At 44.0% G+C, this 25,854-nt stretch overlaps 2 protein-coding genes and 1 pseudogene across 2 annotated transcripts; 2 read left to right on the top strand and 1 right to left on the bottom strand.

Moving 5' to 3' along the window:
• Nucleotides 1-1,276: 1,276 nt before the first annotated feature.
• LOC101722114 (trace amine-associated receptor 4-like) lies at nucleotides 1,277-5,966 on the top strand. The gene is made up of 4 exons (XM_021252386.2): nucleotides 1,277-1,446; nucleotides 1,586-1,735; nucleotides 3,591-3,677; nucleotides 4,513-5,966. The coding sequence occupies exons 3-4, from the start codon at nucleotides 3,629-3,631 to the stop codon at nucleotides 5,613-5,615; spliced, it is 1,152 nt and encodes a 383-aa protein (XP_021108045.2). The 5' UTR covers nucleotides 1,277-1,446; nucleotides 1,586-1,735; nucleotides 3,591-3,628; the 3' UTR covers nucleotides 5,616-5,966.
• Nucleotides 5,967-11,294: 5,328 nt separating this feature from the next.
• Nucleotides 11,295-18,367, top strand: Taar5 (trace amine associated receptor 5). Its single transcript, XM_087187917.1, is given in 2 exon segments — nucleotides 11,295-11,589; nucleotides 11,592-18,367. Coding segments are annotated over 2 exon segments (1,011 nt in total). The 3' UTR covers nucleotides 12,308-18,367.
• Nucleotides 15,047-15,929, bottom strand: LOC101706229 (peroxisome proliferator-activated receptor delta pseudogene; annotated as a pseudogene).
• Nucleotides 18,368-25,854: the final 7,487 nt, after the last annotated feature.

Raw genomic sequence — 25,854 nt, 5'->3', positions numbered from 1 at the left:
ATCATTTGTTAATTGTTAACACTGTCCAGTGTACACTTGTTCTGATGCTTGTGGAAAATGTACAAAAGAAATATAAAGCATAGTTTGGACCAGGTTGGACAAGATTTTGATCCATGAAACAATTAAAGGTCAATGTAAGAATCAGGAAAACAAAATGCTAGTGGTTTTGGTTCCTATCTGATTCCACTCTAGGAATTTAGAAAAGGGAAGATCTTCTGATGAGGGTGAGCTTTTGCTAATAATGCTTTCTCTGAGGTCTTTCTCTGAAATAGCATCACTACTTTCAGCATGAGGTCCTCCCCCACCCCAGCCTCTCCACTTGCTCTGTGCTCTGCGTTACAGAGCCACTTTCGCCCAGGGTTCCAATGGCATTTTACCAATGGGAATACAATGTTATTCATGGGGTGAGTATAGATGCTTACTTTCTACATATCTGTTTCTGTGAGTCACCACACAAGTCCTGGCTACTCTCCGTCCACACCGGGCTTCTCCCTCCACATCTCCCAAGCTTCTTCATGATCCAAAAATTGAAAGCCCAATGCTAGGCTGAGGAAAGCCTCTCAAGGGCAGCTCTGTCTCTCAGAGCACTGCCCTGTCTGCTGGGTCATTGCCCACAGCCTGCCACACTATTTTTCAGTGTTGGATATTAAATCTGAATATTGACCCAGAAATTAAGTGATCACATTTTGAGGCAGACTTTATCAAGAATAAGTTGATTTTTGATCATGTAAGCTTACAAAGGGGAAATTTAAGAGTGAATACAGATTACTACATGGTACTTTAATTACTGACTTTCTAACACTGAATGACATCACTAAATATTTGGCCTGATAGTTGGGGAAATTTTTCAAATAGTTAAGAAATCCATAAAGAATAGGACTGCAGTCATGAGGGCCACCCTTCCCTCCATCTAGTTAGGAACTGAGGTCCATTGAATGTGTCCCCAGGTATGGGATATAAATTTAAGGAAGTGCTGGTGCATGGCAGCACAAGGAAAAGATATCGATGAATAAATTACGCTTTGCAAACATATTAAATAGAATGAATTTATGTTAGATTTAAACTAAATTTTCTCCATCCTCTCTCCCTCACTCCATGGTCTCTTTCTCTCTCCTGCTTCTCACTCTTCCCACCTTTGTCCTTGTGTGAGGCTTGTCCACTTCACTGCTCTGAGGTCACAGCAATGAGACCACAGCTGACTCAGCCTCCCAGGGCCAATTCCCTGGTGACTTCTGTGATGTCTTGGTTGGCAGCGGCCCACAGCGTGTGAAAACACACACCTGTCAGAGCAGGACAGGGGCGGCCCGGCCCCAAGTGGCGCGTTCTGTGCTTAAACACGGCTGAGAGCACAGCCGGCCTGGACCTCCCCGAAGGAGTGTGGGCTCGGGGCGTCTGCACAGGGTCCTGCGTGGGGAGGACGGAGCCGGCGAGATGCTCACTGCCCGGGTAAGAGACCCTGATGAGGCAGAGCGCCCTGCCCGTGACTGACACTCACATGGCCTCATTTGCCTAGCACAGTCTGGTAAAGCACAGGAGGACTGAGTAAGACGGGAAAATATCACACTTTTTCCTTGTTATATTGCAGGTTGAAAGGAATCACATCTGAAATATGGACCTGTGAAAAATCAATGTGGATTATTTGTAAAAATCTCTGAGATCCTAAGGAGACAATGAGAAAATCTTTTAAAATGTTATTTCACAAATGCTTTTTCTTACATCAGAAACAATTCAATTGGTGAGAGACATCAAATTAAAGTAAAATTCATTATTTTTTCAGAAACAGTTCCAGAAGTAGAGCTTTGGACTAGGGAAAAGGGAAAAAACGAAAAACCATGCCTGCTAAGCACATGTGATGTGTCTCTCTTTAATTTTAAAAGTTTATTCATAAAACACTATTGAGTTGTTGAATGTTTTCTATATTAATTTGAGGGCAAAACATACACAAACATAATTTTAGGGATTTTAACTTGAGGAAAAATTTCCATACTCTCTTTTCATTTATTTTTCCTCAAAATTCTGAGAAACTTCTGCATTTTGAAAGTCATTATTTTAGAGTCCTTATGTCTGGTTCATCGGTCAGTAATCTTTTCCCTTAAAGGACTGAATTTCAGGTAGAAAACAAAAAACCTATACAACTCTTGCTTTTCCTGAATTGCTAGCACACGCTTCCTGTATGTCCAGGAAGAAAAGCCACTAATATTTTATGCTTTCTTAGGTGGTTGTATTTAGTATTATAATTAAATTAGTCTTGTTTCTGTTACTTATGGGAAAAAGTTATTGGTAAAAAGTGTAACAAAGAAGCAACAATGTCTTGTGATATATTGAGGTGTCATAGTATTTTTTTTTTTTGGTACCGGGGATCAAACTCTGGTCCTTGCGCTTGCGCAGCAGGGGGCGAAACCACTGAGCTAAATCCCTGGCCCTGGGTCATAGTAGTTTGACTTTACTTTATTTTGTTAAAAATTACTGTGTAGAACTTTTTGAAAGTTAATCTACAAAAAGGGATTTCTATTCTGTCAAGTTTGAAAATAGCAAACAAAACCTCAACTCTTCACAGCTTCTTTTTAACAAGTTGTAGGCTGGCAGTCACACTTGCTTTGGTTACTCTTCCTTTTGTAATTTTAGGACAAGAATTAAGCTCAGAAGTTAATATTAAGTAATATTAAATTAATATTAAGTTAATAATATTGTTATTGTTTGGTGTTCCCTTAATAATTCACCTATGCAATAATTTTAAAATAAATGTGTATACTTTGTCCTGTCTTATATTAATCTACCAGCTATTTAAATATTTTTCTAATGCATATAGCTATGCAGGAGAAGCACGAGAGAATACTACTCATTTCTAAAAGTGATTCATTCTATTTTTTGTTTACAAATAAAACTCATGTCATAAACTAGGGTGTTAAGTTATAAATTCTTTTATGGATTGTGTTTTTAAAATTAAAATTTAAAACTTCAAATGGTATATAATGAAGTATTAAAGAGGTGATAATTTTGTATGAGAAATTCTTTAAGCCATGTTGTTGTAATTTGTAGCTACTCTTGAAGGTAATTTTAAGAATTAAAATAATTTAAACATTTTAAAATCATAAAAACAAAAAGATGAAAGAAGATAATTGCTTACATAAGGTAATTAGCAGTTTATGATTTTAGTATTTTCAGCCACTTTAAGATTAAAATGGTAAAAAACAAATATTTTGGGCTATGTGGGCTGCACCTTGTAAAGCAACACATTTTTATCCTTCTTACATATTAGTTTGATTTGTCTTGATCTCTCAAGTGTAACTTACTTGCATAATATTTACTTGGTACAAATAAAATATCTAAAGAAGAATACTTAGCTGAGAAATTAAATTGCTATATTCAGAACCAGCAAAGCATGTCATGATAAGATTTCCAGTAACACACAGGCATGGAAATAGTTGTGGGGAATAGTGGGATAAATTGCAGACTATTATTTCAAAGGCTCATTACAGTCTTTCCCCTGTCACTTTGGTTGAGGATGTGTTTACAGGTTTATTTCCCAAAAGATTAGTGAGTTGCAGACTACTTTTAGATCAAAATTCATTTCCCTGACCTGGTTTCAGATCTCACAAATGTCTGCCACTGGGCATCAAAATTACAAATGAAGCTTCAAGACTGGAAAAACAAATCAGATCTATGTCATGCTCAAGGTGAGTCAGTCCAAGTATATTCACACTGTAAGAATAAAGGAGAATACAGGGTCTGAAGTGATGGATTAAACAATACACACTCTTATAAGTGAAATTACCAATGTAAGACTTGAAATCTACGAATCAGAGATCCTTCCCCTGAATTTGAATTTATGAATGGGCTGCTAAATGAAAGGAAATAACAGGTGAGATTTACAGAATCTATCATTTTAGTCCATTCCACATCATTTTGGGGGAATAATTCATGTATCATTGTACAATAGTTAGGTTATATATAATTTTCCATACAATTCTGTTCAGTTCTTAAAACAGCTCTCAACCTTGAAAAGTGTTTCTTCAATTGAATGTAGTAATTGGAGGATCAAAAGCATTTGCCATTTCATATAGGGAAGTTTTAAACAAGAATGCAGTAGACTTCAGATTATAATTAATATTTAAGGTAAACGTAGAAAAATAGTAACATAGTTCTTGATGATTCTTGAAGTTTTTTATCCAAGTGCCCTGTAGATGCATATAACACTTGTACTATTATGCTGCTCTTACTCCGGATTACAATTACACAAGCAAATGAAGAATTCTTTCTGTCCTACTTGAATATTGGGTGACTAAATATCAGGCTCTCCTGAGAACTTTTGAGAATGCAGCCTTGGCTTCTAATCCAGAATCGGAATCTATGGTTTAGAATCCAAACTTATGTGATGCATATAGACAAAAGAGTGGGAAAAGTGCTCTTAGGAAGTGGGAAATTTAAACTTAGATTAGAAATGCAGGTTTGCAGGACACCTAAAAATTGTCCTGCTGGTGACATTGATCGATTTCCATCTTTTTTACACAGCAAGCAAAAGAACAAAGCTGTTTCAAAACAAACATCTTAGGACTCAAAAGACAAAGACAATGAATTCACTTGACCTTGGGAATCTTGCAGAAGTACAGTTTTGCTTTCCATCGGTCAATAATTCATGTCTTAGAAAGGAGAGGCCCATGCCAATTGTCTACACCATGTACGTCTTCATAATCTGTTCCATAGTGATGACCATGCTGGGCAACATGGCTGTGATCATTTCCATCACCCACTTCAAGCAGCTCCATTCCCCAACCAACTTCCTCACCCTCTCCATGGCCACCACTGACTTGCTGGTAAGCTGTGTGGTCATGCCTTTCAGCATGATCAGGTCCATCGATTCCTGCTGGTACTTCGGAGACATCTTCTGCAAAGTGCACAGCTGCTGTGACATCATGCTCTGCACCACGTCTATTTTTCATCTCTGCTTCATCTCCGTTGACCGCTACTATGCTGTTTGTGACCCCCTGCACTATGTCACCAAAATCACTATGCCTGTCATAGAGTTCTTTCTGGTCATCAGTTGGACTGTTCCCATGTTTTTTGCCTTTGGCCTGGTCTTCTCAGGATTAAATGAAGTAGGTACAGAAGATTTTATTGCAGCCATTGACTGCACAGGTTTGTGTGTGTTGATATTTAACAAGCTCTGGGGGGTGCTGGCCCCTGTTATATCTTTCTTTATTCCTGGGACAGTCATGGTGGGGATTTACATACACATTTTCACAGTAGCCAGGAAGCATGCCAAGCAAGTTGGCACAGGTCCTAGGACAAAACAGGCTGACTCAGAAACCAGAATGAAGGTGACATCCAAAACAGAAAGCAAGGCCACCAAGACTCTAAGCATGGTCATGGGAGTGTTTGTAGTGTGCTGGTTGCCGTTCTTTGTCTTGACAATCTTAGACCCTTTCATTGATTTTACAACTCCAGAAGATTTGTCTAATGTCTTTCTGTGGCTGGCTTATGCTAATTCTACTTTCAATCCCATTATTTATGGCATGTTTTATCCTTGGTTTCGCAATGCTTTAAGGATGATTGTCACAGGGAGGATCTTCAGCCCAGATTCTTCCACTCTGAGCTTGTTTCCTGCCCATTCTTAGGCAATGTTCTTCATTTGCAAAGATTCTTTTCTATTAGGAAATCTTCAATGATTTCTCCTCAAATATATTGGCATGAACTCAGCAGATGAGGAGATTCTTTCAAATGCCATAATGGACACCTTCCTGTGAACAATAGATCTAGTCTTACTGGTAAACCTAAGCTACCAAAGTGGTCCGTGTTTGGGCTTCTGGGGAGGGTATCTCCAATAAAATGAACTCTCCAAAGATTGCTAATTTCTGAACTTTCAAAAATAGGAATCAAGGGCCAGGGATTTAGCTCAGTGGTGCTACCACCTGCTTTGCAAGCTCAAGATCCAGAATTCGATCCCTGGTACCAAAAAAAAAAAAAAAAAAAAAAGGAATTGAGAATCTTACTGCTTTGGTTTAATTCAATGAATGATTTTCTCACTTCTACTTATAAGCCTTACAGGGGAAGCCATATTTGGTCTTCTGAATGACAGCCATATACTGTATCTGTTATTCCAAGTCTTCTGAGATTACTGCTGATTCACAGAGTTAGAGAGCCTGCTCATGGACCATCTGAGTGACAAGGGAGGCAAGAAGGAAGCAGGCAGTTATAGTTACTTCCAATTTTATTGTTTCTGACTTGGACCTCTTTTCATAAAGAAGTATGTGAAGTTTGAAATATTTGATAAAATTGGACTGTTAAGTGAGAAGAATGAGTAAAAGAATTTGCTAAAATATTATATCTTTTTCACCATATATAGTAACCCAAGTATACATGTGCCTGGTGTATATACATGCAAGGGATGTCTTCTGGAATGTGTGTGTGTGTGTGTGTGTGTAATAGAGAGTATACACAAACACCATTCACAAAATTGAAATCCTTTCTCTGCCAGAGACTTAGGAAAGTATCTGTTGTCTCCATATTCTTTCTGTTTTTCTCTTCTTCTAAACAGATTTTTATTTTCATCTTTTATAACAATTTCTGTAGTAATATTAGAAAAATTGGCTAAATAGACTTTCATTATCCTCTATCCTGTCAGAGGATATATTTCTGTGTAGACAACTTGATCTTGAGGTTTCTGATTTTCATGGGTGTAAATTCTAAATGAAACTTTCATGAACTTGTTTGCTTTATAAAAATCTGTCTTTCTGGTGTATCTACTGGAAAATAACTCATTACTGCAAAACATCTGTAATAAAACATCTCTACGCAGTTGGCATTTCCCCAGGACGCTCTGGATCTACCTGTCCCATTGAACATTTTAACTTCCAGGTTCAGTATTAGTCATTGGAGAATTTGAATACAGCACATCCAAGTATTGAGAAATTTCTGTTAATTATTATTAATCACAGGACATTATTTGAAAATCCTTGGGTTTTGAGATGTTTACCAGCTGGTTTATTCTGATTCCAATTATTTAATCCTCTAGGAGATTTAACTTTGCTTTGCCCCTCAGCATTCAGGCTAAGGTATTCTTTCTATCAGAAGAATCAAAGGGGCAAGAAGGGCTCCTTAGGCTTTGGCCCAAGTTCAACATCATCACAGCTCTTGAGGGGACAGTGGATCACCCAGTGATGGCAGGACCGTCTTCCAGTTCACTTTCCATGAGGAGCCTCCTTTCTCTATTGGAAGCTCAACAAGGACATTGCCCTCAATATGCTGAATAGGAAGAGCAGCTATGCATTTAACACAAACTCATTTTCTCAACTGATCTTCAAAATAACGTAAAATATGTGAGAATATCTAGGGACTGGAAGCTGAGGCCATGGTGTGGTGCTTCTTCCAGACCAGAATTTTCTTTAACCCGCTGAGAACAAAGCTGGATGGAAGGAAACAAGGAAAAGGCAGAAGCTTCTGTTGTCAATAAAATTATTCTTTATCTCAATAAAAGACTCAAAATTTACAAGCTTGTCCAAGATTATTGTTCCAGTTGTTTCTCACAGAATCTCCACATGATCTCCCTGGGCTACTCCAAGGAGAAATGAAGTATCCCATCATAATTCCTCAACTCTCCTCTCTCCAGGATTCATCTAGGTTGAGCAGAGAGCGGTTGTCTCAGGAGGATGACAATTGCTATGGGTATTCTGGCTGAGTATCAAAAGCCTCAATAAACATTCATTGAGCACTTACTATGTGCCAAGTGCTGCTCTAAGGGAAAATTTGGGGCTTACATTTCAGAGATGAATAAAATTCAAACCCTGTCCTCGAAGGACTTATGACTTAACAGCAGGGGCCAAAGCCACTCACTTACTCTGAGGGGTAATACGTGTAATGAGGGAGCCAGGCACAGCAAGCTATGAGAACATGGAGGAGGAAATCTACCTTGACTTGCAGGTTAGAGAAGACTATAAGCAATTCAGGTCAAAGGAATGTACATCCGGTTCTATAAGGAAACCAGAGCTTTCATTAGATTTGGGGGAAAGATGGGCAAGGGGAAGCATAAGCAAAGGGGCTCTAAGGCAACTTCCTGAAGATTTACATGAATGGACAGTAGAAGCAAGCACTTCCTACCCATGTGGTGGAAGTTTAAAGTTGGAGCTGGCTGAGAACCCTGTGGTGGGACTTTGCTTCTGCTCAGCTCCTCTCTAGGTCCTTGTCTACGAAGCTGGTAGTAGAATTGGGACGACTATTGCTTGGCAGTGTTAGCAATCAGGAACTCAAGCTAGGCACAGAGCAGAGGCAAGGGAGGCTCAGCTGCAACCTGTCCAGTACCTCTGTCTGTCCAGTACCTCTGTCTGTCCAGCTTGACATCCTCCTGCAAGCACAGTATGACAGCCATCACTGCACTTCCCAAATCTTGCACACATCTGGGAAAATGCAGTTTCCAATGTAAGTTGACACAGTGCTGTCATGGGAAATTAAATGAGCAAAGGGAACAACTTTCTATGTGTATGTGGGAATAAAATCAGCTCAACCATTCCATGCAGAGAAATGAAGGCGAAAGAGGTGAGGAGTTGCCCTTATGTGCCCTGCTATGAGGCTCCATCCATTCAGTGAATGGGAAACACTGAAATAGGTTGAAATTTCAAATTCTAGATTTTACTCTTTCCTCCTACTTCATTATACCATTTTGGTTCTAATAGACATACGAATGAAAAGACGCAAAATGAACAACTCAGTGTAAATGTAACACATAACACTGTCTCTCAAGGACAAGTACTACAGTGCCAAGCTAGGGGGTGGCTCCAAGTAACCCATGCTGGCTGTGACAGTGTCTCACCACAGACTGAGAAGAAATGGCCCAACTAGGCTCTGGAATGGCCTTGAGGATCCCCAGCATTGCTTGCTACAGGAAGGAAAACCGAAGAAGAAACTACCGGGCCTAGGAAATGGCGAAGGGGCAGTCTGCCTCCTTGTCTCACATCAGGAGCTATTTCGGGCTCCACCTCAAGTCCATGCCTCCAGCCTGTGCTGCTCTGGGAAAGCTTATTGTTTGTCTCTGGTATTTTGGATAGCAATGTATAAAAGTGAATTTGAGTCTCTTTTGTCAGGAGAAAGTGATTATTTTCCTCCTTGGTCCCAGCTTTCACAATCATGCTGTCAAAACCAGTCCTGCTTCTTCGCCGTGATGCCTTTTCCTTTCCTTACTTAGCTAAGAAGAGTCTGAGGTGCTCAAGAGTCTGAGGTGCAGAAGAGGGGCTGTGTTGTTGCAGAGATGGAAAGGTGGGTGTTCAGCATTTATCAGGACACTGAGATAACACAGGAATTCCTTAAGAACCATTCCAAAAGCAACATAAGAGAGAATCTTAGTAAGCAAATATCGATATAGGGCATAAATACAGATAGGATGCAAAATAAAGGAGGAAGAAAAAGTTAACACTTTTTGATCATCCCCTACCCTCCAAGTGAGTGGTATGATGTGTTTTACTTAATATTCTAAGCATTTTACACCTCTTAGAACTTGCAGATTAGAACCTCTAGTTCTTGAAAAGTTTAGACAACTGTTTCAAGATTCTATAGCTTATTTGCTATAAGCAATATTCAAAACCAGGTGTATTGCTCTGTGAAGCCATGATATCTGCATTGCATAATGCTTGCCAAATTTTCTCCTTCATAAACATTTAATTTGTCTTCAACAGATTGCAGAAGTGGAACTAAAATTGGTCAGTTTTGTACTCCATAAGCAAGTTCTGGAATTTCTTCTTTATTTGTAACCTTAAGAGAGTTGCTTTTACTATTCTTTCTGTTAAAAAAAAAACTTTGCGTTATTGGACTTTTGTGATGGTAATTGCTCTATTTGATCACAAATATAATGAGAAGCATTTCTGGAAAACTTATTAACTCCCCACACTAAGTACTGCTGAGTAAGTACGGGTTTCTTGAGAGTCCTTAGCTGGAATATTTTTCCCCCTGGAATTTCTCCTTACATCTTCTCCCTTCCCATGATCACTATTTAGAGCTCTTTCCTCAAGTAATAATTTATTAAAAAATTAATACTCAACCATTTCTCACATTGAAAGAAATGAATGAGAAGAATACAACTATCCACCAAAAGAATATTTTTCTGTTTTTTCCTAATTTTGGAGCAAAGAAGAAAAATGATATATAAATCCAGCATCTTTAATTTTCACCTTTAATTAATTTTCAGGTTAACTAATATCATATGCAGAAGGAAACTCAAATAACTGAGCTTGTGAATAAGGCCAGCTAGGTCCCTTGATACGGCTTCACTGATCCTGTGTATTGTACCCCATGGAAGAGTAGTTCCTAAGGAAAGTATAAAATCATTAACTGATTGCATTCATGTGATCTTTGCTTTTGGAGAAGAACTCTACATTCTTTATTTTTTCTCCGTTTGCTGCAAGATAGATTTCTTCTTAGGAAGTGACTGGTTTTTACTTGTGTAAGTGACTTCGAAACTATGGATTCAGTTTATTAGAAATTGCCTAGTAGTTAGATAAATAAAATACTTTCCTCATATCAGATAGTCTTTCCAAGATGTGTAGACACTGTTTGTTATCTTTAGAAAATATGGGCTGGGATGTAGCTCAGTGATAGATTATTTACCTAGGATGGATGAGGTACCAGCACCAGAGAAAGACATCCCACTTCAGCAATCCCAGAACTTGCTTATGGAGTACAAAGGTGCAACACGCAAAACTAAAACAGGGCAATTTTTTATTCTTTTAATTATCTCCGAATTCTTCTTTTGGAAGAGATGAAAAAATGAAATATTTTAATTTGCTGATTTTATTGTCAGTTTATTTAATTATTAAAGGAAGAAACTTGGATAATTATTGTTCCAGAAAAGTACTAATTACTCCTTCCTCATGCAATAATTTATTAACAAGAATTATAATTGGTAACTTGGTTGACTCGCAACTTTAAATCTCACTGTACATTTGACAGCAAGTACATTATCAAATGGGAAAGGTACACCTCAATCATTTTATGCCAATGACTATGATACAATCACTTTTTCTTTGAGGAAGCATTTGCCTTACATCTTTCTTTCTCCTTAAGGATATTGTTTACACTAGTTTAAAAAGAGCCTAGTCAGACAAACCAGAAAACATGAATTCGGTGCAATATTTGATTTTCAGAGCACATTTGATTTAGCACCCAGTGAAACTGTACTGGGTTCATCCTAGGTTCAATTGTTCTTTAGTTTCCTCTTCTTGATCTCACTTTCTGATAAGATTTTTTTATTATTTTATTTTTACTTTTTAGGAGGTGGCCAATTCCCAGAGAGGAAAGTGTGGAAACCATAAATGAGAGCTGTCTTCACCCACAGTGCTGAAGAGAACCCTGCAGTATTCTGCTACCAGGTGAATGGGTCTTGTCCCAGGACAGTCCATCCTCTGGGCAGCCGGCTGGCAATCTACCTGGCCTGCACAGCAGGCATGCTGACTACAGTCCTGGGGAATTTGTTTGTGGTGTTTTCTGTGTCTTACTTTAAAGTACTTCACACTCCCACCAACCTTTTGCTGCTGTCTCTGGCCCTGGCTGACATGGTGCTGGGTCTTCTGGTGCTGCCCTTAAGCACTGTTCACTCTGTGGAGAGCTGCTGTTCTTTGGGGACTTCCTCTGCCATGTGCATACCTACCTGGACATGCTGTTTTGCCTCACATCCATCTTTCATCTCTGTTTCATCTCTATTGACCGCTACTGTGCTATCTGTGACCCTCTGCTCTATCCCTCCAAGTTTACAGCCAGGGTGGCCCTCAGGTACATCTTGGCAGGGTGGGGGGTACCAGCAGCTTACACTGCCTTCTTCCTCTACACAGATGTGCTAGAGAGGGGACTGAGCCAGTGGCTGCAAGAGATGCCTTGTGTGGGTAGCTGCCAATTGCTGTTCAATAAGTGTTGGGGCTGGCTCAACTTCCCTGCGTTCTTTGTTCCCTGCATCATCATGATTAGCTTGTACGTAAAGATCTTTGTGGTTGCAACCAGGCAGGCTCGACAGATCAGCACTTTGAACAAAAGCTTGGCTGGGGCTGCCAAGTGGGAGAGAAAAGCTGCCAAGACCCTGGGCATTGCTGTGGGCATCTACCTCTTGTGTTGGCTTCCCTTCACTGTGGACACGATGGTGGACAGCCTCATTAACTTTGTCACACCACCCCTGCTCTTTGACATCTTTATCTGGTTTACTTACTTTAACTCAGCCTGCAATCCTATCATCTATGTCTTTTCCTACTGGTGGTTCAGGAAGGCGCTGAAACTCATCCTGAGCCGGAAAATCTTCTCACTGCAGAAATCCACCATCAATTTGTACCAAGAATGACTGAACACAGGCAGGAAATCAGTAGTGGGAGGAAGAACCTGAAGGAAGGACGAGAGGTACTGTGGCTAGGTGATGTCGAAAGACTGTGGGCCGCTTCCGTGGGTTAAGTGAAGGAGAAAAAACAAACTTCATAACTTGGGAGACATAAGTGCTCCTCTCATTCAATATTTTCATGTGAGATGTAGAAAAAGGAGAGTGAAGTCATCTCAATATTCGCTAGGTAAGCCAGAGGACTGGAAAGTACCTGGGTCCAAAGTCATTGCTTCCTTGAAACAACTGACATGCAGGGGTGGAAGGAACTGAAGTCGAGGTCTGGATTTCTGAGTTCTGTCCCTGGCTCTGCCACATGTCGCAGTCGGGTAAGACTCTGCTGTATTTGAATTGATCATTTCCTGCCATAAAATCTCCTCATTTAGAAAAGTCAGTTTGTACTGTTTTCTCTTTAAGGCAACCTGAAGCTACAATATTGTATAATGTAACTTTAGGAAACTTTATTTGAACCATAATTTTACTTCACATTTTATAATTATTGTCAAGTATATAAAATATCTTCTTTTCAAAATGTTCGTTTTAGAATCTTTGTCTTCTTGCAACCCAACCACAAATAGATTTGTTATTCAGCTTTGTTTATTTCAATGAGTTATCTCTGAGATGATATTCTTGAAGGACTACATTTTAAAAAATGCAAATACTGAATCCACATGGAGTATTTGTTTAATGATAGATATTCAAATCTCATCATTTTAGTATTTCTTCCTTTAAACTTCTGTCACACATGTGAGACCTGCTATCTTTCCGCCAGCACCAGTACAAGGTGTTTCCTCAGAGCTGAACCAAGTGTTTCACAGCAGCTGTTACTCGTAATAGCAATAAATCTACAAGCAGGACTAACATTGAAAAACAAGTAGGAGAGTTGAGCTTCTTGAGCAATTTAGAAATAAAAAGACATGGTGTTGTGGTCCAATACCCATGTCACCAATGGACCCAGGAAGGGGATCAAGAACCTTTATGGTGAATACCACAAAGGGGAGCACAAGCTGATGGGGTGGGAGGGGAGACACCTGACCCCAGGATTTGAAATCCAGCTCATCACTATTTTTGATCAATAACAGGTATAAGAAGCAAGTCTGATGCACCCAGCAAATCTGCTTAGGTCCTTGGACAAATGAAAAGCTGCTTTGAATATCAATTGCCTGAGTTCTAAGTAGGATGTCCCTGGTAGTGCTTTACTATAGGGGTTTTTACATTGTTCCTGTGCAAGAATTAACCACATTTGAGGTAAATGTTCTTAAGTTTTTGGGCCACAGACTCTTGACATCCTGGTAAAGACCATGGATTTTATCTCAGAATAAGTGTTACATGTGGGTAAAGTTGTTCTAAAACAGGATTGTAAGGAAAAACAACTATTTTGAGATATAATTGTTAAAATATCTTAGAAATAGCAAACTCTTATATAATCATTTGTGTGCTCCTTTCTGACAGCATTAAGCAAGATCAGCTTGCAGGTGCAATATAACTATTTTAATTCCAAGCACTTGGGATCATAAATGAAATTATACAATATCTCCAATAACTATACTGTGATATGAAATTACCGATTTCTAATGGTGGGAAAAATCAAGGGTAGTAGTAACATCACTGTGTTTTTCCCTTTTATTCGAAATGGAAGGAAGTGCCATATTTTCAAGCAGAGATTAGTAAAAATAAAGATAAAATATTTTTCCCATATGACTGACTATCCAAACACCTGCTTTAAGAATCTCATTTAAATGTGAACACCAGGACACTCTTCCTAGCATAATAGTTTTGTGATCACATTGGAAAGAAGCTGCCAGGCAGACTTTACCATTAACTGCTGACAGACTGATGGTGGAAAAACACATCAATAACTAGATAATCTTCTTCATTAAGAATATGAAACTCAAAAGAGATCAAGAAGCACAGTCATTTCTTGGTGTGTTTGTGCTGGCTTTGAATTTCTTTGTCTTTAAAAAACTTTCTGTTGCAGCAAGAGGTGGGAGAAGAGGCCCGCTGATCTCCTGCACCAGTGGGTGCAGCAGGGTCTCGGTCTCCGTCTTCTTGATCCACTGCATCATCTGGGCGTGCTCGGTGACCAGCTGCCGCAGGTCAGCCATCTTCTGCAGCAGCTTGGGGAAGAGGTACTGGGAGTCGGGGTGGTTGACCTGCAGGTGGAACTCCAGGGAGCGCAGGATGGTGTCCTGGATGGCCTCCACCTGAGGCACGTTCACGAGGCCTGGCCGGTCTATGGGGACACGGACACGCAGGTCTCAGAAGGGCAGGGCCACTCCTCGGCCCCACCCAGCCCCGTCCTGTCAGTGACTACCACTGAGTTCTGGCCTCAGGCCCTCTTTTGTGTCCTGCCAATAGCACTTTTCCTGATCAGGGAGGGGAGAAGGCACTGTGGTTAAGAGACTCTGCCTGGACTTAAATCCTGCCTCTCCCATAGGCTACCCGGAAGGCCCTGGGAAGGTCACCTGGGCTCTCTGGGCTTCAGTCTCCTCATCTGTAAAGTGGGGATAAAATAAAAGAACCTCCAGCCTGGGGCTGCTGGGAGGACTGAATGAGTTATAATTATGAAAGAGAACTAGAACAGTGTGTGGCCTGAGGTAAGCTCTATGCCACCGCTACTGAGCAGGCTTGTTATTCAGTTGGGATCTGAGAAATGCAGGTGAAATACAGGTTTGTCCACCACCCAAGGAACCCCATGAACACGATGGTTACTTTCTTCCACCTCCATCTGTGTAATGAGATGGAGCCGATCCTGCATGCGCAGCAGTGCTGGGGTCACAGGCGCATCCCCCACTGTCTGAGCTCAGGACATCTGAGGTTCACCTGCCCTGGTCTCGCTCCCCTCCACACAGAATGATCGCCGCGATGAACAGAGCCAGGTCACTGTCATCCAGTTCCAGGGCATTGAACTTGACAGCAAACTCAAACTTGGGCTCGAGGATGTCACTGAAGGGCTTGCGGAGGCTGTGCAGGAACTCATGGGTGACAAAGCCACTGCCATTGGCCAACAGCAGCCCGTCTTTGTTGACGATAGAGGCCAGTATGGCAAAGATGGCCTCGTGCACACCATATTCGAGCAGGGTCACCTGGTTGTTGAGGAAGAGGCTGCTGAAGTTGGGGATGCTCTTGGCAAACTCAGTGAGCTCGCGCACGGTCTCCACCGTGGTGCACTGGCAGCGGGAGAAGATGTGCACGCTGATCTCTTTGTAGGGCGGCAGGCCGTTCACCAGCTGCTTCCACACCAGGCCTTCTCCGCCTGCCACAGTGTCTCGATGTCGTGGATCACGAAGGGCTGAAAACCAGGCCCCATCAGAGGCCAAGCCTGGGGCCCCGGCCCGTGCTCCCACACCCCAGCCTGTGCCATGGAGTCAGAGCTGCAGAGGCTGCTGCCAGGCAGTGCATTCACCGCTGTGTGGCTGGACTTGCGGGTGAGGATGCTGCAGGCCTTCTTCTTGGTCATGTTGAAGTTCTTCAGGTAGGCGTTGTAGATGTGCTTGGAGAAGGCCCTCAGGTCAGCCAGCTGCGGGCTGTGCTGCTGCTCCTCTCTGGCTGTCAGCCCCACCACCAGCTTCCTCTTCTCAGCCTCCAGCATCTGGCCAAAGCAGATGGCTGCAGAGGGCCAGGGACAGTGACTGAGGAGCCGGGCAGGGCCCAGCACCCTGACCTTCCTGTCCCTCCTCCTTGGGGACACGGCTCACTGATGGAGACCTAATTGTGACCCCTCAGAGGCTCCAGAGTGAGCAGGACAGCACTGGTGTGGCCCCTCCGGACCTCAGCTCCACCAGGGCAGGGCTCTGTCTCCCTCACAGGGTCCTCCCTTGTCGATTGACGGGGCCATCTGGCTGGGAGGTGACACAGCATGGCAGGGGAAGACTGGCTCTGCTGATGAGGTCTGTGCCTTGGCTCCAGCCCAGCACCGTACATGCAGTGTAGCCTGGACGGGCCGTCTCACCTTCCTCTGTCAGGAAACGTGAGCTGGCAGCTTACTTAAACCCACAAACCTTACTGTATCACTGCAACAACTACATGAAAATGTTTCCTGGAGCCCCAGCTACTCAAAAGACTGAGGTGGGAGAAGCGTGTGAGCCTGGGAGTTCAAGACCAGCCTGGGCAACAGTCTCAAAAAAGAAAAAACAGGATATGAATCTGACTTCTGTTACAAAAAAGGCACCACGCCCGGCCTGGCCAGGCCCTCACCATTGTGCGACATGCCCCGGTCCAGGCATTTCTGGAAGGGGCAGTACTGGCACTTGTTGCTGTTCTTCTTCTGGATCTTGCAGCTCCGATCGCACTTCTCATACTCCAGCTTCATACGGATGGTGCGGCGGAAGAAGCCCTGCGGGACAAAGAGCAGAGCCTCCGAAGCCCCTGAGGCTCTGACCTCAGGAAGACTGGAGCCCAAAGCCCGCCTTTCCTGCCTGCCTTCTGAAGTCTGGCCTCCAGGGGGCGCTGGCCATCTACGACCTTGCAGTGAGTGGCTGGGTCAGCTGGCTGGTGCCCAGTAGGGCAGGCCAGCAAGGAAACCTGTCCTCTCCCGCAGGGCCCAGAGCTGGGGCCTGGAATGGGCCCAAGGAGATTTCACAGTGGGTTCTGCCAGGGCCCTGGCCTGTGGCAGAGGAAACCGGCAGGTTGGCTCGCCCTGAGACTGCAGCCCCGAGGGCCTGCACGGTCCGTACCTTGCACCCCTCGCACGCATGGACGCCATAGTGGAAGCCTGATGCCTTGTCCCCGCACACCCGGCACTCCATGTTGAGGCTGCCGCCCGAGACCCCGTCACAGCCCATCTGCAGCTGGTCCAGCAGCGAGGGTGGAGAGGCGCCCTGGGGGAGGTTGTGGACACACGACGGAGTCAGCGTCACACTCTGCCGGTCAGGAAGCACCTGAGCCACGGGCCTGTGCAGAACCCGAAGACCCGCTTCTTCACCTGCACGTGCAGTTAAGGACAGCTTCTCTGGGAGGACGTGCAAAGGCCCGGAGTGTCCCCTGCCTGCCACAGGACTCGGGCGCACCAGAGCCTTCCTGGACCAACCTCTGCGGGCGCACAGGGAGTGGGCACGGCCGTGGTCCGGGCGGGGCAGAGTCTCCAGGCGGCCCTTTGGAGGCTGCCCCTCGTGGGCCCCCACGGCTGGTGCGGCCGCTCTGGGAACTGCAGAGCTCTATGGAGCCACGCGTGGCCCTCCCGATGGTCCCCGTGCAGACTGCGGAGATGCCGAAACAAGTCTCGCCGGAGCCTCAAATTCACTCCCACGGAACTCCGATGTGGGCACAAACAGCGCAGGTATTGTCACAGTGATGGAGCTCTGTGCTGTTTCCCCAAGTTTTTCTACTCAACGCACAGCTGTCAGAACCATGGTTTGGGGAAGGAAGGCGGGCGGTGTGGCCACAGCTTTGGGCAGCTGTGCATCTCCCCTGAAACTCAGGAATGAAACCATGGGGACCTCGCTGGGTCTTGGCCTCTGACCCCCACCCCCGCCACACTGGCCTAATCCCTGCTCTCTCACGGAAGAGAGTGACTTCCTCAGAGGCCCATGCCAGGTTCCTCAAGGAGGAGCACCTGACACCCCAGCCTGGCCGCAGCAAAAGGGCCCAGCGGGCTGCTCCCCTCTTGGCTGGTGAGATTTCGGGGCGACACAAGTTCTAAAATGGCCTGTCCCATCCCAGCACCTCAGTACCCATCTTCAGTCAATCCAAGGGGTGTAACCATCCCCTCAGCCCCCTAGAGGGACAGTGGGCCCCTCAGTCTCTCGGTGAAGCAGGTGTGGTCTTCTCAGTTGCCTCTGTCGCTGCTCAACAGTGCACCCCTGTTTGTGGCTGGGTGCCACCCACTGGACGTCAGGGCCACAGGGCAGGGCACCGCTGTGCAGGCGCTGGGCACATGGCAGGCTCAGCAGCTCGAGAGTCTGAGGTCCTCACGCTGCCCCTGGGTCCTTGCCTCAGCAGTGCCAGCTGGGACCTGCTGCCCTGGAGGCGTGAGAATGGGGACAGTAGAACTGCCAGTAGCCGTGTGGGAGGCAGTGAGTGAACACGCCACTGAAGCCCTTTGTGGAGGCTGCTCAGATGCTGACGGTCCTGCCGCCTTTGTGCACTGTCACAGACTCCCGTCCCTCACCACGTTCCCACTGGACCCAAGCGCCCAGCCCCACCCATGTCTCATCCACAGTGACCAAGCACCAGGATGAGTCACATCTTTCTTTAGCCCCTCCTCCTCCTCCCTGTGGGGCAGGAATCTGGTCACTGGGTCACTGGTGGCCCTGTGTATGGCAGTGCCCTCCTTTTCAGTTCATAGACAGACATCTGCTGAGCGCCTGCTGGGTACAGGGTGGGACAGGACCAGACACTGCCCTCAACCAGCTGAGCAAGGAAACTACCTCGCAAGGGGGAGGGCAGGTGACTGCTCCCCTCTCTGGGGCAAAGGTGTGGACCCTAGCTGACTTCCAGGAGCTCAGGACCGGTGGGCACAGTAGGTGAGAACAGGGTTCAGGGGCCACAAGGCCCAAGCTCACAGCCCATGTCCACCTCGTCCCAGCTGGCAGTCCTGAGGTCAAGGCCAAGTGTCCTGGTTGCAGGCCCCAGCTCTGGGCTGCTGGGCCTCAGTTTCCTCTTCTGCAAAGTGGAGATGGGAGCACATCTTGGAGAGTCCTGGTGAGAAGTGTGGAGTTAATGCAGAGGAGGCTCTTGGAACAGGATGTGCCACACATGTAAGGACCAGCTACTGGGACAGCGCCCACTGGAAAGTGGCCAGTCTGCAGTCCCCATGGTGGTGGGGCCCACACACTCGGCAGGGAGTCCTGGGGTACCACTGCTCTCCCCTCACTTCTCCTGCCTACTGCAGCCCCTGGCTGGGAGGGCTCTGAGCCCACGATGCCCAAACCCTGGCAGTGAACGGCCATAACTGGGGAGCAGCAGGGGCCTTGGTGAGGACGCCCTGCCTGTTTAGTGGAAGTGGAGACCCCACAAGGCTGAGATAAGTAGGAGTGGGGATGGGCAGGGCAGGCAGGGGTGTCACCCTGAGGACAGCTTGATCGAGGAGTGCATGCGAATCAGGGGTACTGACGTGGCAGTAGCCTGTGGGTGGATTTTCTAAAAATAAAGCTCCTGTTTCTTCTTGTTAAAAAACAAAAACAAAAACAAAAAACCTTTCTGTTCCACCAAATATATTAGCATAGTTCCAAATTGTATAATGGATTCTTCTTGTTTTGTAGGAACCTCACCATTATCTCTTTCCCTAAACACCTCTCAACTTAATTTATCATTTTCTTACAACTCAGTTAAATCCATTATAGTGTACCCCAGCTAGAAGCATGAGTGAATATGTAATACAACCGCATTTGTACATGTCTGAGTGTAAATACTATGTGTGGGTGATGATGCATGTATCACCTGTATGCCACATACTACATGGATAAGGCCATTTTTATAGCAAGGTCCCTTTGTATTGCTTTTGACTATTTCTATTTTATAACTTAGTCCTTTACGGAGTGTCAAGAATTGGGGTCACACCAACTACATCCTGAAAAGTGAGAGAGAGAATAAGGTCCCCTCTTTTATGCAGAGTTTCTCAGATCTTTTTCTGGAAGTGGGATGGCTGCAGACTTCGAACTCTAGGGGAATATCCAATAACCAAAAGAAGGGACTCACCATCCTCAATGGCAGCCCCGGGCACCTGTCAGCTGCTGCTGCTGAGAGGTTTCTCTTCTATTTTATGCTCTTCTCTCACTGTGGTTCCTTGCCCCAGGGAATGAGCAAATGTCTCAGATTCACTGGTGTTGGGCTTGGCTCTGCTTTGATCAGTACCATAGGAGCTGGCATGATGTTTGTCATGTTCAGATAGAAACTTAGTGTAATTTTATGTTTCAGTCCAGCTCTTAAAGTTCTGCCCTCTGTCATGGGAACAGATATCCTCTGTAGGAGCCACTCCTTCAGCTGAGGTCCCAGAATGAGAAGTGAGAATGGAGCTACAGTTAACCCACAGCTCAAGCCGGTGGTGGCAAACCTGTGGCATGTTTGCTGCAGTGGGCATGCAGAGCCCTTTCTGTCAGCACGCCACCTGAGTGTATGAGTTGCTTTTTCTAAACCGAAACCTCAGTATTCATGGTTTAACTGCAATGTTGGCACTTTGTGATAAATAAGTGGGTTTTGGGTTTTGGGTTGGGCACTCACCTCTAAAAGGTTCACCATCACTAGACTAACCAGAGTTACAGCCATCCTGCCACCCTCAAAGAACAAGAGCAAAACATGCACGTTTGTTGTTATAAACTACGGGAAGTTTGTTTGTTACACTGGTATTTCAAATGAAGCTCTTCCACTGTCTCTATCAGCTTAGTGGGTAGCTCTTGTCTGCAGCAGCAACCAGCCAAACAGACAAAAGAGCACTTGCAGAGGATTCAACTGCACGGGTCTTTTCAGGGCAACTCATTGTCAGGGGTCAGATTGCGGGGATGGATTCAATGACACAAGCACAGTATGGAAGCTCAGAAGAGTTCAGCATTTATGGATCCAGTAGGTGTGTGACATGTCTGGAAGCCACCACACACAGGGGTGGGGGCACAGGCAGGGGAGAGACAGAGGAACCATGCACCAATGCCTTTATTAGGGTCCGCAGCTTCAGGGCAACAGATTTTCTACAATGAGTTTTAATTGGAGGAGTTAAGTGAAACAGACATAAGTTGAGGAGGTCACATGGTGCCTGAGAAGTGGCCTCTGTCGTACATGTACAAAGTCCATGCAGGGTGTGCGGGTCTGCAGGGCCCACCAAGCAGGCCATGTCTTGCTGTCCCACAGCAAGTAGGTACCAGGAGCAGCTGTAGAAAGAAGCTATCCGGATCCACTGCCCAGAAGAAAGGGAGAGGGCTGTGTATACCTGGAAATTATGGCAAAGGAGACTGGGCCCTGTTTCTGGGATGGGAAAGTGAACTCATGTTACAAATGGATGCTGACACACACAGAATAATAAACATTCATTCTAGCTGGAGAATCAGTGAATCCGGGCAAAGGTCCAAGCTGTGCTTTGCCTCTTCGGAATTACTGTTCCAATGGTCTCAACACTGAAGTTCCTGCCCAGGTCCAAGTGACCTTTCTCTGTTTCCACACTGGGACCCCAGCTAAGGGTAATACTATGTACAACACCGGTCATCGTGGGATAGTTCAAAGTCTTGGGCAGGCTTTCCTAAAAACAAGCATGTATACCTGTTTCACTCTTGTTAAGTGGCTGAGACTTCCACTGGGGGTCTTGAAAACCTAGGAGAATCCCTCTCTCATTTCTCTCAAGCCCAGGTTTCTGAGAAATACAACCTTACCTCAAATAGTTCGTTATGGTTTAAATATATAATGTCCACCAAAATGCTCGTGGGTTGGAGACTTGGTGCACAATGCAGCACTACTAGAGGTGAAACCTTTGGAAGGTGATCAATCACTAATAATTCAATTCTCTGATACATTAATAACTTGATGGTATTATTGTGAGAAGATTGAAACTTAGGGCATGGGGCCTGCCTAGTTGAAGAGACTTGTCATGGGAGTGTACCCTTGAGGACTCTGTCTTGTCCCTTGCCCCTTCCCCTGTGGCCTGGACTCACTTTCTCTCTGTGTTCTGGCTGCCGTGAGATGCACATCTCACCTCTACCATGCCCTTCCACCATGATGTTCTGCCTCATCACAGGCCCAGAAACAATGGAGCCAGCAGACAATGGACTGAAATCTCTGAAACCGTAGGCCAAAATAAAGTTTAAATTGTTATTCCTCCTTTAATTCTCAGGTATTTTTGTCACAGGGACAGGAAGCTGATGAACACATACTTCAAATATGACTGTTTCATTCTGCCAGCTAATGTTTATTGAGAAATTATTGTGTGTAGGGTATGATGATAAACTCTGTTGGATCCAGAATTTCTGAAATGTCAATACCACAACCAAAAGCTTCCAGTCCAAAGTAACAGAGATAACCACAAATAAGAACATGGCAGTGTAAGATCAGTTCTCAATAAAGATACAAAACGAGAGCTGTGAAAAAGGCATACTTGACTATTTCTGGATGAATCAATATTCAAGAGAAAGGGGTGAAAGACAGACCTGAACAATTTAAGTTTTAATCCTTTCCTTTTCTTGTAATCTCGGGCAATTACTTTTCTTCCTCTGTGCTCCAGCTTTCTCACCTGTAAAATGAGCTAATAATAGACTTCCCCCAGTGTAACGACGAAAGAAGATAAGCGTTTAACTAAAGCACCTGCCATAGCATTTGGCAGGTGCTCTGTAATTTGTCACAATTGCAAGACTTAAAAGAAGAGTGGCATTTGCACTATGTTTTAAAGGTTTAAACAGGTAGAAAAGGCAGAGAAATAATTTTAACTAAAATATCAGTTTTTAAAATTTTTAAAAACAAGTTCTAGTGTTTAGAGCACTGTGGGCATGATTGTGGTTCAACAATAACCTATTACCTGTTTTATGTAGTTCTGCAAGCGAGTTCAAAGCTTCTGAACATGAAGAAATGCAAAGGAGATGGACGTGCTAATTACCTTGATTTGATCATATATTTTATACATGTATTGAAATATCACATTATATCTAAGAATTATGCATGATTTTCCATGTTAATTAGAAAAAAGAATATTGTCCTAATTCATGCCCTCAGGAAGGAACTGAGCTGAGATTTGCACCCCTTCCACCCTCCTATGCCATAGATGTGGACACCAGTCCACCTCTTTTCCAGGAGTGAACTTTGGAGGACTCATGTAGGTTGGTATTGTTGGACATGGTGACTCTTCAATGTGCTGAGAATTTCATGTATATATATATACACACATATATATATATATATATATATTTTTTTTTGTACCTGGGATCGAACTCGGGTCCTTGCACTTGCGCAGCAGGCGGCGAAACCACTGAGCTAAATCCCCAGCCCTGTGAATTTCATATGTTTGAGATGATGTGGACTATATCCTTTGCTTTCTAAAATAAATTCTCATGCTTATAAAAATAATTCATTGTGTATGTGTGCGATTTGGAAAATACCCCCAAACACAGAGAAAGAATAAACATTCTTCTGACTTTCTACAGAAGTCTGGTGTTTACTATTTCAGATATTCTTCCAGTCTTCTCACTCAATTCATACTATTTCATAATACAGTATTGTGATAGTATTTCCTCTGTTTTTCTCTGAACTTATGGTAATTTGTGATCCTGGGCAATGCAGCTTGAACTGCTCAGGTTTTAGTATCTCCCATGTAAGAAGAAAAGAGGGCAAACACTTCCAGAGTTTCTCTGAAAGTGATTAACAGACAATGATATGATTAATTGTAATGAAAACAATCTTGTCAATGGTTCAACTCAACTAATACCTCATAAACTTTTTAGAAAAAACTTTAGAGAGTCTATTGAAATATATTTCTAGAGTCTTTATTGAATGAATCCTACAACAAATATGTAGTTTTGTTGTTGTTGTTGTTTTTGGTGCTGGGGATCAAAGTCGGGACCTTGCACTTCCAAGGCAGGCAGTGGAATCACTGAGGTAAATCCCCGGCCCCTATTGAATGAATCCTAATGGAGAGAACATAGTCATTGGCAGAAACAGATAAAGCACAAGTAAATAAACAGATAAAATTGTAACTCATTCTGATAAACACAATCAAAGAAAGGAGGAAAACAAAGGTAAGTAGAAGAATAAAAGAGAGGCCAACATGAGGAGCGACAGAGATTTTCCTCAGGGAAGGAAGTCAAAGCTCAGTCCCACAGGATGACCAGTGCCAGCCCCATGAAGACCTGAGGAACAAGCGACAAGGTGGAAGGCATGGCCTGTGCTGTCTCCCAAGGCCACCCACAGGGGTGGCGGAGGGGCTGACAGAGAGGGAAAGTGGCTGGAGCATCAGGAGACCAGGGAGAAAAAAAGGACGTGGTTAGGGTTGGCAGGGCTGAGGCTGCTTGGCCTCGCGGGCCATAAAAGCAGCATAGAGTCTGATCGCAGTCACCATAGGAATCAAGCTCCGTGCTTTGAATTATGAGCTCATCACAGACCATGGAGACAGAGTCCTGATGCCGGAGCCAGGTATGAGGTGCAGGTCATTTTTGGTGTGTGCTGCTGCGCTAAAGTTAACCACAGCCTCGAAATGGGGGTGTGGTAATAAAATGATTAAGATGCAATATGTACCTGTACCGGTCTCCAAGATGAATAATATTATTGTGTATCACAAACATGTAAATATATATGTGTGTTTAAAAAATAGAATTAACGGGCCAGAGATTTAGCCAGTGCTTTCGCTGCCTGCTGTGCAAGCACAAGGACCCAAGTTCAATCCCCAGTACCAAAAAAGAAAAAAAAAATTGAAAAAAAAATAGAATTAACCACAGCCTCTTCTGCTGTCCGTGCCCTGGCTCTGCATCTGACCATCTGGTACAGGACAGCCTGCCTTGTAAGAGTTTTTGAGGGGAAGAGAAGATAAAAAATTTATTTTTTAATTTCCTGCTTCAAATTAATATCATATGCATTAAAAGGTATATAAACTTGTATTTATGATACTGTATATTTGCCTTGGAGAATATTGTTTCATCTTTATTTTTGAGAAATACAACTTAACATTTTGCTGATGACCATCAAAAAGGGGCCAAGTTAGAAAATAAGGAATTAAATCTGAATTTTTAAATCGGCTACAGGCTTGGTTCTACCTGCTTCTGGGTGAACTGCTACCATTCCAGTGAGATGTTAATCATTCTGGGGTAGGCCTAGGTTGACTACATGTTTCTAGCTACTCGTCTGCCGTTTGTCTCTGAATGAGCAGGCCACCAAGAAGCTCTGTGATTCTGTCCCTAGTGCCAAGTCCTGTGTGAGCTCCAGCAGCATGTCTTTGTCCAGTGGTAAGCATGTCTGTCACGCGACACTTGTCACCACACCCTTTTGGGGAATATCAGAAACTCTATTGAAGCGTCTGGGTCTCATTTACTATCATGTCTTCTCCATTTGCTAATGCAACATTTTCTATATATCATATAGTGATAAATAAATGTTTATTGGCTGAAAATGCAAAAATACTAAAGAGGGGTTGAAGAAGAAAGTGGCAGAGAGGTCACTGAGAAAACTGGCTATTTTTTTCCCATCCTCTTCTCCTCAGTTTACTGTCCTATGGATTGGTAAAGAAAGCCCCTGTGAGCAATTTGGCAAGAAGTTTCATTTTCTCTTTTTAGATTTCATTTTCAAAATTACTTCATGTGACAGGAATGCTTATTTCTCACCTGGTACCCATTTCCTCTTCCTCCACAGCATCAGAACCTTCCCTTCATCGTGAAGCTGAAGCAGTTTGGTAGAAATTCCTCTCTGCCTGGAATTCATTCCTCCCTGTGTCCGGGAACATGTGTGACGTGGCTGAAGCTCCAGGCTTTATTGTGGGACCGTTGAAGACACACCAGGCAGGGGTGACGGGAGGCAGAGGGGAAATGAAAGGAATAAAGGTATGCCATGTGCAGGAGCCTAATAACCTTGATGAATGGAGGCAGTATAACCCGTAAGACAAATAGCATCAGCAGATCAGC

The sequence above is a fragment of the Heterocephalus glaber genome, unplaced genomic scaffold, assembly GCF_053883595.1.
Source record: "Heterocephalus glaber isolate CG9 unplaced genomic scaffold, H.glaber_assembly_v1.0 deba00001523, whole genome shotgun sequence".
In the NCBI taxonomy this organism is placed as follows: Eukaryota; Metazoa; Chordata; class Mammalia; order Rodentia; family Bathyergidae; genus Heterocephalus; species Heterocephalus glaber.
This window is presented reverse-complemented; position numbering and strand designations above follow the sequence as displayed.

Bases quoted from the DNA above. Each gene is read 5' to 3' on its own strand.
- LOC101722114 (XM_021252386.2), top strand. From the start codon at position 3,629: ATGAAGCTTCAAGACTGGAAAAACAAATCAGATCTATGTCATGCTCAA. The intron at 3,678-4,512 runs GTGAGTCAGTCC...TTTTTTACACAG, and splicing joins AGATCTATGTCATGCTCAAG to CAAGCAAAAGAACAAAGCTG.